Below are 13,715 nucleotides of genomic sequence, written 5' to 3' on the forward strand. Positions count from 1 at the left end.
TTGCTCTGTTGCCCAGGCTGGAGTGCAGTGGCATGATCTCAGCTCACTGCAACCTCCATCTCCTGGGTTCAAGTGATTCTCCTGCCTCAGCCTCCCAAGTAGCTGGGATTACATGTGCGCGCCAGCACACCCAGCTAATTTTTGTAGTTTTAGTAGAGACGGGGTTTTACCATGTTGGCCAGGATGGTCTTGATCTCTTTTTCTTTAATTTTTATAAAGACAAGGTTTCACCATGTTGGTCAGGCTGGTCTTGAACTCCTGACCTGAGGTGATCCGCCCACCTTGGCCTCCAAAGTGCTTGGATTACAGGCATGAGCCACCACGCCCGGCCCATGGTCTTGATCTCTTGATCTGCCTGCCTTGGCCTCCAAAGTGCTGGGATTACAGGCGTGAGCCACCACGTGCGCCTGAAACCTGTATTTTTCAATCCCCACAGCCACCTGCGAGCTACTGTATACCCTGTAATAATTCCCATTTAGCAGATGAGCAAACTGAGGCTCAGGGAGGTCAGTTATCAAATTCTGCCCAGGTTTGTGCAGGAATCCGAAACTATTCAGTCCAGCTTTTATCCCTGGACTGGACAGGGACACAGTGTCTTCCCTGGGTAGAGCCAGACAGGCAGTCATGAGCCCTCGTGGCAGCCTGTGGCTCAAGAAATGTTTCCCTAGGCTGAGCACTGAGGGCATTCTCTGGCTTGCACAAAGCCCATGCCAGGCAATTCCCAAGGCACTCGCAGAAATTCAGATGCCAAACTCAAACTCCTCCTGCTCCCTCATTCTGGAGACACCTGAAGTGACACCCGCGTGGACACGCTCATGTGCCAAAGCCAGCAGTCACCACCTCGGTGCCTCAAGCCCCAAAGAAAACATTTAGCTGTTAATTGAAAACATGAGCCGGGGAAAAGGCACAAACCCAGATAGAGGTATTTTCCATTTTCATCTTTTTCTGCCAGGGGACTCCCTTCTTTCTCTAGCTCCTTCCTGTATCTTTTGATGTTCTTCACCATCAGATCCTTCCGGGTCAGTTCATAGTGGTTTGGAAAATGGTTGACTATTTGATCGTCTGAGAGCCGATATCCAGTTTCGACACTGAACACATTTCGGATGGTTTGCACGCTCATCCTGTAAGAGATGAGCAGGACAGACGCTCGGTAGTGATGTCTGTGTGGCAGAAGTCCTTGTTCCCATCCCTGCAAACATCCAGAACCCTCAGCACCCTTCCCCACTACTCCCATATCCCCTGGCACCTGAGCCAGGGGCTGCCCGGCCCTGGCTGGGACAGGCTGGGACCCAAGCTGTGTGAGGGCCAGGAACTGTGCTGATTCTGTGCCCCGGCCTCCCTCTCTGGCCAGGAGCAGGAGCTCCATAAATGTTTATTGATTAGTGATAACACTGATTAATAATAACACTGTCAACAAATAAAATATATACCCTTTTCAGACTCTGAAGTCAAGAAACTCATTTAAACAATATCTGCACCCAAATTCAGGAAAGTCAAGGACCCTTTATTTTTTTACTTTTTAATTTTATTTATTGATTTCTTTAGAGACAGAGTTATGCTCTTGTTGCCCGGGCTGGAGTACAATGGTGTGCTCTTGGCTCACAGCAACCTCCACCTCCTAGGTTCAAGCGATTCTCCTGCCTCAGCCTCCCGAGTAGCTGGGATTACAGGCACAAGCCACCACGCCTCATTTTTTATATTTTTAGTACAGACGGGGTTTCTTCATGTTGGTTAGGCTGGTCTCGAATTCCCAGCCTCAGATGTTCCGCTCGCCTTGGCCTCCCAAAGTGCTGGGATTTCAGGCATGAGCCACCATGCCCGGCCCAAGGACCCTTTAAAAACAAAATCACAGGGGTTATATGTAAGAGCCCTGAGTCAGTACTTGAAATCCTTGCAGAGTTTGCTGAGGCGGCAAGTGGGGGACGACAGAGCTAAAAGGGAAATGGATTCCTTCCAAGCCTCTGAGAAAGCCACGGTCTCCCTGTCACACGCCTGTCCTCACCAATCCCCTGCAAAGCAGGGAAGGGGTATGGAGGAAGGGCTGGCCCCCGCCCAGAGCCTGAGTCACAAAACATGGCAGGTGGCGCCGGCCTCTTGCACTGCAGCCCCTGTGCCCCCAGCCTACCCCCACCCCATAGCACTACCCTCGAGAGGGTGCCCAGAGTCCCCAAAGAGCTGCTGTGGATTCCAGGACAGCCAGAATAAAGGGAATAAGAGAATAAAGGAGAGAGAAAGCATTAAGGGACCCCCATTACCCCACTTTGCCAGTTAATGGCATGTGGCCAGTCACATTTAGTCTGAACCTCCATCCCCCTCAGCACTGGCACGTTCTGAACCAATTCCTAGACATCATATTATTTCATCCAGAACATTGCTGTAAGATTCTCTGGCCGGGCATAGTGGCTCATGCCTGTAATCCAAGCACTTTGGAGGCCAAGGCGGGCAGATCACCTGAGGTCAGGAGTTCAAGACCAGCCTGACCAACATGGTGAAACCCCATCTTTAAAAATAAATAAATAAATAAATAAAGATTCTCTAAGAGTTCAAGACTCCATGTTCTATTATGTGACATCCTATTTTATACAATTATCAGAACTAAAAAAGCAATATTTATGTATTTATTTATTTTTGAGACAGGGTCTCGCTCTGTCACCCAGGCCGGAGTGCCATGGCTTGATCTTGGCTCACTGCAACCTCTGCCTCCCAGGCTCAAGTGATCCTCCTGCCTCAGCCTCCCAAGTAACTGGGACTACAGGAAGGCACCACCGTGTCTAGCTCAATTTTTGTAACTTTTTTTGTAGAGATGGGGTTTTGCCATGTTGCCCAGGCTGGTCTCAAACTCCTCGACCCAACTCATCCTCCACCTAGGCAACCCAAGTGCTGGGATTACAAGCATAAGCCACCGTGCCTGCAACAGCAGGAATACTGCTAGAGACAAGCTCCCCTTCATCAACAATATAGAAGCCCTAAGAACAGTTCATACACAAAACAGAATCATTGCTTGATTCTTTCATCAGTTTTCAAAATAAAGAGCTGGCCAGGCTCCTGTTTGTAATCCAGCACTTTGGTTTTTTTTTTTTTTTTTTTTTGAGACGGAGTCTCGCTCTGTGCCCAAACTGGAATGCAATGGCGCAATCTTGGTTCACTGCAACCTCCGCCTCCCGGGTTCAAGAAATTCTCCTGTGTCAGCCTCCTGAGTAGCTGGGACTACAGGCATGCACAACCATACCCAGCTAATTTATGTATTTTTAGTAGCGACAGGGTTTCCCCACGTTGGCCTGGCTGGGCTTGAACTCCTGACCTTGTGATCCGCCTGCCTCAGCCTCACAAAGTGCTGGCATTACAAGTGTGAGCAACCACACCCAGCTAATTTTTTTGTATTTTTAGTAGAGACGGGATTTCACTATGTTGGCCAGGCTGATCTCTCCTGACCTCCTGATCTGCCTGCCTCAGCCTCCCAAAGTGTTGGGATTACAGGCGTGAACCACTGCACCCAGCCAAAACACTGCTTTTCTTGTCCTAGTCTAACTCAGTTTCCTTTTTTTTTTTTTTTTGAGGCAGAGTCCCGCTCTGTCACCCAGGCCGGAGCACAGTGGCTCACTGCAACTTCTGCCTCCTGGGTTCAAGCAATTCTCCTGCCTCAGCCTCGAAAGTAGCTGGGATTACAAGGGCACGTCACCATGCCCAGCTACTTTTTCTATTTTTAGTAGAGATGGGATTTCACCATGTTGGCCAGGCTAGTCTCGAACTCCTGACCTCAGGTGATCCACCTGCCTCGGCCTCCCAAAGTGCTGGGATTATAGGCTCGAGCCACCGTGCCTGGCCTGACTCACTTTTCTATTGCTGTCTGTCTGCCAGTCTGACTAGCACCCTCTTGGCATAGGACAGGGAAGCAAAAGAAGGCACCTGGACAGGTGTGGTGGCTCACACCTGTGATCCCAACATTCTGAGAGGCTGAAGCAGGATTGCTTGAAGCCAGGAGTTGGAGACCAGCCTGGACAACATGGTGAAACCCTGACTTTACAGATAATTTTAAAAGTTAGGTGGGTGTGGTGGCACATGCCTGTGGTCCTAGAAACTCAGGAGGCTGAGGTGGGAGGACGGCTTGGGCTCAGAAGGGCAAGGCTGCAGGAGGTATGATCACACCACGGCACTCCAGCCTGGGCAACAGAGGAAACCCAGTTTCTAGGAAATATGCATGTGTTAAAAAAAATAAATAAATAAGTAGCTGGGTACAGTGGCTCATGCCTGTAATCCCAGCACTTTGGAAGGCCAAGTGGGTGGATCACAAGGTCAGGAGTTCGAGACCAGCCTGACCAACATGGTGACAACCCGTCTCTACTAAAAATACAAAAAATTAGCCAGGTATGTTGGTGTGCACCTGTAATCCCAGGTACTCAGGAGGCTGAGGCATGAGAATTGCTTGAACCCAGGAGGCGGAGGTTGAAGTGAGTTGAGGTCTCACTTCATTGCATTCCAGACCGGGTGACAGAGCAAGACTTTGTCTTGAAAAAAAAGATGCACCGGCCGGGCATGGTGGCTCACACCTGTAATCCAAGCACTTTGGAGGCCAAGGGGGGCGGATCACCCGACGTCAGGAGTTCAAGACCAGCCTGACCAACATGGTGAAACCCCGTTTTAAAATAAATAAAGAAAAAAGAAAAAAAAGATGCACCAAGCCTTCTTCCACAGCCGTCTTCCCTGTCCTTCAGGCCAGCTGTAACACACGCTCACTGGAAGGCGAGGGCTGAGGCTCTTGTTTCTCACCCAAGTTCCCCACGGGGTTACTCACACTTAGCTGCGCTGAAACACCCTGGGCTTCACACCACAGGCTGCACACAGCGAGGTGGGAACACGCCGTCACACACACTCTCACAGAGAGTCCTAAGGAAAAATGCATGCTGGGAGACGGCACACGACAGGAGACACTGGCTCTGAGGCCAGTCCCAAGGTGCACTCTCCGCGAGGCACTGGAACTAACAAAACCGATACACAAGCCTCAGAGAAACCACGCAGCCCTGCTTTGCATGCTTACCAGTAGAAATTCCAATCCTCGTTTTCTGTCACTTGGACCCATCCTCTCTTCTCAAAGTTATTGATCAGCACTGACTTCTCGATATCAGTGACCCATTTTACTTTTCCTGCCATAATCCTGGAAGAGATCAACATATTAGAGCTACAAACGTCAACGACTCACTTCCCTTTAACCCAAGTAATCCTTTAAACAGCACACAAAATGACCTATGTTCCCCCACCCCAAACTCGATCTTACCCCAGCAGTGGTTCTCAGCCAGGGGCGACTCCATCTCTCAGGGGACACCTGGCATGGGTAGAGACAGTCTGGTTGTCTCGACTGGGGGATGCTTCTGGCATCAGGCTTGTCCAGGCCAGGGATGCCGCGCAACATTCGACTTGCACAGGTGACCCCTCTCAACCAATTATCCAGCCCCAAATGTCAACTGTGCCAAGGCTGAGAAGCCCTGGTCTGGTGGGAGAGACAGGTAGTCATTAAGTCATCACCCGGGAGTGTTCAATTGCAGTTGTGCCAAGAGACACGAAGGAGGGGCACACGGGGCTCTGAAAGCCAGAGGCAGGGCAGCTGGGGAAGGCCGCCTTGAGAAGGGGACCCTCGAGCCAACTTCCGATGGGTGAATGGGGGTCGGCATACCTGACCCATGTCCCTCCAGGCACTGCCTGTCTCCCTACTTCAAGTCACCCTCTGGAACTACAGAGTGACTGTAAGTGTCTATCTGGGCTGGGCATGGTGGCTCACACATGTAATCCCATCACTATGGGAGGCCAAAGCAGGTGGATTGCCTGAGGTCAGGAGTTCAAGACCAGTGTGGCCAACATGGTGACTAAAAATACAAAAACTAGCTGGGTGTGGTGGTGGGCACCTGTAATCCCAGCTACTCAGAGGCTGAGGCAGGAGAATCACCTGAACCCAGGAGGTGGGGGTTGCAGTGAGCCAAGATCATGTACTCGAACCTGGGTGACAGAGTAAGACTCCATCTCAAAAAAAAAAAAAAAAAAAAGACAATCTTACACTCCCACCAGTCACCAGCCTCTACCCAGGATGACAGCAAAAGAAAGAGTGTTATTTTAAAAATAAAGGCAGTATGCCTCGTTACACTTCCACATACAGTTTCATCTGAGGAAGCAGTTCCAGGCAAAACCCGGCTTCGAAGCCAAGGGGCCTATGAGCATTGAAGGCCTCTTCTGAACGGAGGCACCTCCTCCAGGGACCAGCAAAGGCTCTACTTTGGGGGCAACTTGATGGTGCAGAAAGGCATGGGATATGGAGACAGGGACCTGGACCTAACTGGCCTTGGGAAAGGGAGGAAGAAGGCATTCCCGTGATGGCACCACACAGTGCCAGCCTGTGCCTTCCACACCCTGCTGGTAAGGCCAGGAGCGTCACAGAGGTAGGACGGGGGACAGTAATAGAGTACGGGCTCTGTGGCTCAGGTTTGAGGCTTAGCTCCACCACTCACTGGCTGTGTGACTTTGGGCAGGGTACTTAACCTCTCTGAATCTCCATTTCCTTGTGTAAAATACTGAGAAGAATAGTATCTAGTGTGGTGGCTCACACCTGTAATCCCAGCACTTTGGGAGACCGAGGCAGGTGAATCACAGGGTCAGGAGTTCGAGACCAGCCTGGCCAACATGATGAATGCCCCGCTTCTACTAAAAATACAAAAAATTAGCTGGGCTTGGTGGTGCGCACCTATAATCCCAGCTCTCGGGAGGCCGAGGCAGGAAAATTGCTGGAACCCAGAAGGCAGGGGTTGCAGTGAGCCGAGATCACACCACTGCACTCCAGCCTGGGCGACAGAGCAAGACTCGATCTCACAAGAGGAAAAAGAAGAGTAGTACCCAGCTTACGGGCTACAGTCAGGGTTAAATGCGTGAACACACGTAAAGCACTAAACAGCCCCTGGAGCACACAAAGCACTCAAGAGGGGCCAGGCGCAGTGGCTCACGCCTGTAATCCCAGTACTTGGAGAGGCTGAGGCAGGCGGATCACTTGAGCCCAAGAGTTTAAGAACAGCCTGGCTAACAGGGCAAAACCCCATCTCTACAAAAAAAAGTACAAAAATTAGCTGGGCACGGTGGCATGCACCAACAGTCCCAGCTACTCAGGAAGCTGAGGCAGGAGGATCACTTGAACCTGGGAAGTTAAACTGCTGTGAGCCATGATGGCACCACTGCACTCCAACCTGGGGGACAGAGCGAGAGCTGTCTCAAAAAAAAAATAAAAAACACTCAAGAGACATTCACTACGATCATCGTCATCATCGCCGCTTCACCAGTGAGGAAGCGGAGGCTCCGTGGTTAAGAGCCTGTGGAAGAACCAGACTCAGCTGGGTGCGGTGGCGCACGCCTGTAATCCCAGCGCTTTGGGAGGCCAAGGCAGGTGAATCACCTGAGGTCAGAAGTTTGAGACCAGCTTGACCAACATGGCAAAATCTCATCTCTACTAAAAATACAAAAATTAGCCAGGTATGGTGGCAGATGCCTGCAGTCCCAGCTACTCGTGAGGCTGAGCCACCAGAACAAAACTCTGTCTCAAACAAACAAACAGACTCAAGGGAGATCTAGTGCCCTGATTTAAAGCCAGGGTGATGCTAAAGGGCCACCTCACTCCACACAGCCCATCACTTCCCTCTGTGAACCTGGCCTTTGGCAGGATGATGACAACACTCAAGTCACAGAGTCAACGAGCAATAAATGGAATTGCTCTCTGGAAGCTACAAGGTGCCATATAAATGACTGCTGTTAGGTGATCAGTCACAGTGCCCGTGAAACCTCAGCAGTCACAGCAAGACGACGGTAAAAGCACAGGGGCCGCCCCCCAGAGCGTGAACTAATCCCGCATCCCTCACACCTGCAGACACAGGGCCCAGGCCAATGGCCCAGGCAACTTCGTTTTCACTATGTGATTTCAGCCTCCACAGCTCTGAATCCCTGACGAATCCTGCTAGCAGCCTGGGGACCCCCGGCCACTGCCATCCAGGCTGCATGGTTCACACGTTGTACTTAAAGCAAGCATCTTAGTGGGTGACCTCACACCAACCACTGATTTCTACCTGGAGGTGACAGAAGGAAGAGCAGTGACAGGACACCAGGAGGGCTGTGCGCAATTCTCACACGGGGCTTCCCCAGGCCTGAACGCTTCCAGGCATGAGACCCCAAACCCACAGAGGCAGATGGGCCAAGCATCCGCATCCGCATTCACATTTCACTAAGCAAGTGAGGCAAGCGCTTTAGCCAGAGCATCAGGGCCCTCCCAGGCCCTGCGCCCTCTCTCCCACTGTGTGGACGATGGTCACTAAGGGGCCGTCTCTGGCTGTACCTACCATAGGCACTGATGGAGCACCACTGGCAATGCCCACATTCACCTCAGTGTCACTGACGTCACTCACACTGGCCCCTCCTTCTTCCCTAAGACAAAGTTAACAGATGAAATGTACATCACACATATTCAGGTGACACTCTCTTTCTTTTTTTATTTTTTTGAGACGGAGTCTCACTCTGTCGCCTAGGCTGGAGTGCAGTGACGCAATCTCGGCTCACTGCAGCCTCTACCTCCTGGGTTCCAGCGGTTCTCCTGCCTCAGCCTCCTGAGTAGCTGGGACTACAGGTGCATGCCACCACACCTGGCTAATTTTTGTACTTTTAGTAGAGATGGGGTTTCACCATGTTGGCAGGTTGGTCTCGAACTCCTGACCTTGTGATCCACCTGCCTTGGCCTCCCAAAGTGCTGGGATTACAGGTGTGAGCCACTGTGCCTGTCCAGGAGACACTCTTTCTGAGTCTTTCCCTGTTACTCTTCCCTGGTACAGTAAGAATTTCTGAACTGAATTACTTACTGGCTCCAGCTGGCCTTGTCAAGCTGCCATGCTACTCTTCATGGCACGCGCCCCTCGCTCCAGCTAAGCTCAGCCCCTTCCCACATCTGCCCAAAGCTTTCCTCCCACCTGCAAGCCTGTGTGCACTCTCTGCCCCACCTGGAACGGCCCCTCTGCACTGCCTGTTCTCCAATGCCTACCAGTCATGCAAGGCACAGTTCAAAGGCCACTCCCTCCCCAGAGAGCCATTCTCAGCCCTAGCTGGAGCTAAGCTGTCCTCCTCCCCAGATCGTCTATCTCCTCCTGCCATCCTTGTTGGCACTCAGAACTCCCTACCTTGCATTTCAGCCCTTTAAGTAGATTCTTTCTTTCTTTCTTTCTTTCTTTCTTTCTTTCTTTCTTTTTCTTTCTTTCTTTCTTTCTTTTTCTTTCTTTCTTTCTTTCGTTTCTTTCCTTTCTTTCTTTCATTTTTTTTTTTAAGATGGGGTTTCACCATGTTGGTCAGGTTGGTCTTGAACTCCCGACCTCAGGTGATCCGCCCACCTTGGTCTCCAAGTAGATTCCTTCTATAAACACAAGAGGGCAGGACTCTGACTCACCTGTTCCCAATCTTGTATGACTTTTTTTTTTCCTTTTATTGAGACAGTCTCACTCTGTTGCCCAGGCTGGAGTGCAGTGGCGCATCTTGGCTCACTACAACCTCTGCCTCCTGGGTTCAAGCAATTTTTTTTTTTTTTGAGACGGAGTCTCACTCTGTTGCCCAGGCTGGAGTGCAGTGGCGCATCTTGGCTCACTACAACCTCTGCCTCCTGGGTTCAAGCAATTTTTTTTTTTTTTGAGACGGAGTCTCACTCTGTTGCCCAGGCTGGAGTGCAGGGGCACGATCTCAGCTCACTGCAGCCTCCGCCTCCCAGGTTCAAGCAATTCTCCTGCCTCAGCCTCCCGAATAGCTGGGACTACAAGCGCGTGCCACCACGCCTTGCTAACTTCTGCATTTTTAGTAAAGGTGGAGTTTCACCATGTTGGCCAGGCTGGTCTCAAACTCCCGACCTCAGGTAATTCACCTGCCTTGGGCTCCCAAAGTGCTGGGATTACAGGCATGAGCCACCGCGCCCAGCTGCACAGATTCTTTCTGGGCTGCACCAAAGCCCACAGTCCATCCTGCCTGACCCAAACATTCCTTGCACATGGGCAAGGCCCACAGTAAATATTCAGTGCATAAGGGAGGGAGTGGGCAAACCCTCCAGACAAGCTCCTTGAACCTGACTCTTTGCTTTGGACAGTCGCTCCCATAGAGATGTGTTATGGGGTTGAGCTGTGTCCCCCACAAAGTTATGGGGAAGTCCTAACTTGTCTGAAACAAGTACATGCAGCAGAAAGACCTTGGGCTTGCAGCTCCCCCACACTCTTCCTTCCTTTTTTTTTTTTTTTGGAGATGGAGTCTCGCTTTGTCAGTCACCCAGGCTGAAGTGCAATGGCGCCATCTCGGCTCACTGCAACCTCTGCCTCCTGGGTTCAAGCGATTCTCCTATCTCAGCCTCCCAAGTAGCTGGTGCCTGCCACCACTCCCAGCTAGTTTTTGTATTTTTAGTAGAGATGGGGTTTCACCATGTTAACCAGGCTGGTCTTAAACTCCTGATCTCAAGTGATCTGTCTGCCTCACCCTCTCAAAGTGCTGGGGTTACAGCTGTGAGCCACTGCACCCGGCCCCCTTTCATTTAAAAAAAAAAAAAAAAAATACACCGGGCGCGGTGGCTCAAGCCTGTAATCCCAGCACTTTGGGAGGCCGAGGCGGGTGGATCACAAGGTCAAGAGATCGAGACCATCCTGGTCAACATGGTGAAACCCCATCTCTACTAAAAATACAAAAAATCAGCTGGGCATGGTGGCGCATGCCTGTAATCCCAGCTACTCAGGAGGCTGAGGCAGGAGAATTGCCTGAACCCAGGAGGCGGAGGTTGCGCTGAGCCGAGATTGCGCCATTGCACTCCAGCCTGGGTAACAAGAGCGAAACTCCGTGTCAAAAAAAAAAAAAAATTGGCCGGGCGCGGTGGCTTAAGCCTGTAATCCCAGCACTTTGGGAGGCTGAAGCAGGAGAATGCTTCAGCCTGGAAGGCGGTAGTTGCATTGGGCCGAGACCACACCATTGCACTCCAGGCTGAGTGACAGAGTGAGACTCCGTTTCAAAAATAAATAAATAAATAAATAAATATACATATATATATATCTCTCTTACCGACCAAAACTGTATCACCCACCAATTCCTAAAACAAACACTGGCTGGCCAGTCTGACCAACATGGAGAAACCCCATCTCTACTAAAAATACAAAATTAGCTGGGCATGGTGGCACACACCTGTAATCCCAGTTACTCGGGAGGCTGAGGCAGAAGAACTGCTTGAACCCAGGAGGCAGACGTTGCAGTGAGCCAAGATCACGCCATTGCACTCCAGCCTGGGCAACAAGAGCGAAACTTCGTCTCAAAAACAAAAAAAAAAAGACACTGGCAAGGGGAATGAGCGTATCAAACTGGCTTAGGTTAATTAGGATTTATTCCTGAGTTGGGGATTTGATCACCTTCCCTGTGCAAAACTCTTGATTTTATTAACCAAGAAAAAATAATGAAAGAAAGATATGCGTCAGCTACAAGAGTCTTGACAGATCAATTGAGCCAACTGAGATTTAACAAGTTGAGACTCTCAAAGCACTTCCGATAATTTCCTTGACATTAGTTATTTACTAATGGTTACCAAATGGCTACTTTGTCTCATACTCTCTAATCATTTACCTAACAATATCATGGCATTAAAATAAACTAAATCCTTATTCTTGGATTCAGTTGCCTCCAATTATACCATAAATTCCTTATGATCACATGCAGAAACAGGAGGAAACGTCACACTCTTGATACCTTTCTTTCTTATACCAGGTAGCTAGCCTCATATGCAGAAATCACAATAAAGTTTCTTGTCAAAAGGGATGCCAAGGAAGATTGAAACAGAGCTCTTATCTTCTGAAAAAACTCAACACATTTTTTTTTTGAGCAGAGTCTCCCTCCGATACCCAGGTTGGAGCGCAATGGCACGATCTTGACTCACTGCAACCTCCACCTCCTGGGTTCAAGTGATTCTCCTGCCTCGGCCTCCCAAGTAGCTGGGATTACAAGGCGCCTGCCATGATGCCCAGCTAATTTTGTATGTTTAGTAGAGGTGCGGTTTCTCGATGTTTGCCAGGCTGGTCTTGAACTCCTAACCTCAGGTGATCCACCAGTCTCAACCTCCCAAAGTGCTGAGATTACAGGTGTGAGCCACCGTGCCCAGCCAACATCTTTTTCTTTCTTTGCAGGCTCTCTACCTGCTTTTTCCAGCTTTCGACCACAAGCTTCCAATCTCTTATCATCATGTGGTTTGGTGGTACTAATTCTAGCCAGGGCCCTGGCTGGGCACTGAAGCTCAGCCATGCCTGCACAGAGTAAGGAATGACATATTTATATCATTACCAAGAACAAAAGCTACCAGCTATTAGGCACTAGCATGCGTAGGCACTGGGTGGGGTAGTTTATGAGTATTCTCCCCCACTGCTCCACTGTGTCTGTTATCACTTCCTTCAGGTGATGCCAAAAGGCAGATGATACTTCTTTTTTTTTTTTTAGACAGAGTTTCGCTCTTGCTGCCCAGGTTGGAGTACAATGGTGTGATCTTGGCTCACTGCAACCTCCACTTTCCAGGTTCAAGTGAACCCCCTGCCTCAGCCTCCCGAGTAGCTGGGATTACAGACATGCACCACCATGCTTAGGTAATTTTGCATTTTAAGTAGAGATGGGGTTTTTCCCTGTTAGGGTGGTCTCGAACTCCTGACCTCAGGTGATCCGCCTGCCTTGGCCTCGCAGAGGGCTGGGATTACAGTCATGAGCCACCGCACCTGGCCAGATGATATGGTTTGACTGTATCCCAATCTCACCTTAAATTGTAATAATCCCCATGTGTCAAGGGCAGGGCAAGGTGGAGATAAACGAATTATGGGAGCCGTTTCACCCCCATACTGTTCTCGTGGTAGTGAATAAGTCTCATAAGACCTGATGGTTTTATAAATGGGAGTTCCCCTGCACAAGCTTTCTTGCCTGCTGCTACGTATAACATGCCTCTGCTCTTCTGTCATGATTGTGGCACCCAAGTGCCATGGCTAATTTTTGTATTTTTAGTAGCGATGTGGTTTTGCCATGTTGGCCAGGCTGGTCTCGAGGTCCTGACCTCAGGTGATCCGCCTGTCTTTGGCTACCCAAAGTGCTGGGACTACAGGCGTGAGCCACTGCGTCAGGCCTAACTGCTGATTCTTACCCATGCTCAAGTTTGCAAATAATTGGTCTAGTTCATGTATTTGTTTCCTTGGTGATTATCTGTCTCTACACAGACACATCTGAGAGCAGGAATGTGGTTCTGCTTTAACTCGTGCTGAGTCCCCAGCACCTAGAACAGTGTCTAGTAATAGCAAGTGCTCAATCAATATCTGATGAATGGCCAGGCACAGTGGCACGTGGCACAGTGGCACGTGGCGCAGTGGCTTGTGCCTGTAGTCCCAGCTACTCAGGAGGCTGAGGTGGGAGGATCGCTTGAGCCCAGGAGTTCTGGGCTGTAGTGTGCTATGCTGATCGGGTGTCTGCACTAAGTTCGGCATCAATATGGTGACCTACCGGGTGCCAGGGACCACCAGGTTGCCTATGGAGAGGTGAATCGGCCCAGGTCAGAAACGGAGCAGGTCAAAACTCCCGTGCTGAGCAGTTGTGGGATCGCACCTGTGAATAGCCACTGTACTCCAGCCTGGGCAACATGGCGAGACCCCGTCTCTTCAAAAAATAAAAAGAAA

General features: G+C 50.2%; 1 protein-coding gene across 6 annotated transcripts in view; it reads right to left on the reverse strand.

The window, feature by feature from the left end:
• The window catches only part of TTLL1 (tubulin tyrosine ligase like 1), a 41,750-nt gene that overhangs the window by 25,157 nt on the left and 2,878 nt on the right, over nt 1-13,715 (reverse strand). For 2 of the 6 annotated variants that reach the window (XM_017518894.2, XM_017518889.2), the window contains exons 2-3: nt 8,361-8,437; nt 5,036-5,152 (exon numbers count right to left, since the gene is read on the reverse strand). In XM_017518894.2, coding sequence (XP_017374383.1) covers nt 5,036-5,152; nt 8,361-8,398 — 155 coding nt within the window. In that variant the 5' untranslated portion in view covers nt 8,399-8,437. Of the gene's footprint in view, nt 1-5,035; nt 5,153-5,272; nt 5,486-8,090; nt 8,246-8,360; nt 8,441-13,715 lie in introns of those variants that run through there. The other 4 variants (XM_037735036.1, XM_017518891.2, XM_037735035.1 and 1 more) reach the window with 4 other exon arrangements.

Source organism: Cebus imitator, unplaced genomic scaffold, assembly GCF_001604975.1.
Source record: "Cebus imitator isolate Cc_AM_T3 unplaced genomic scaffold, Cebus_imitator-1.0 Scaffold711, whole genome shotgun sequence".
Classification (NCBI taxonomy): domain Eukaryota; kingdom Metazoa; phylum Chordata; class Mammalia; order Primates; family Cebidae; genus Cebus; species Cebus imitator.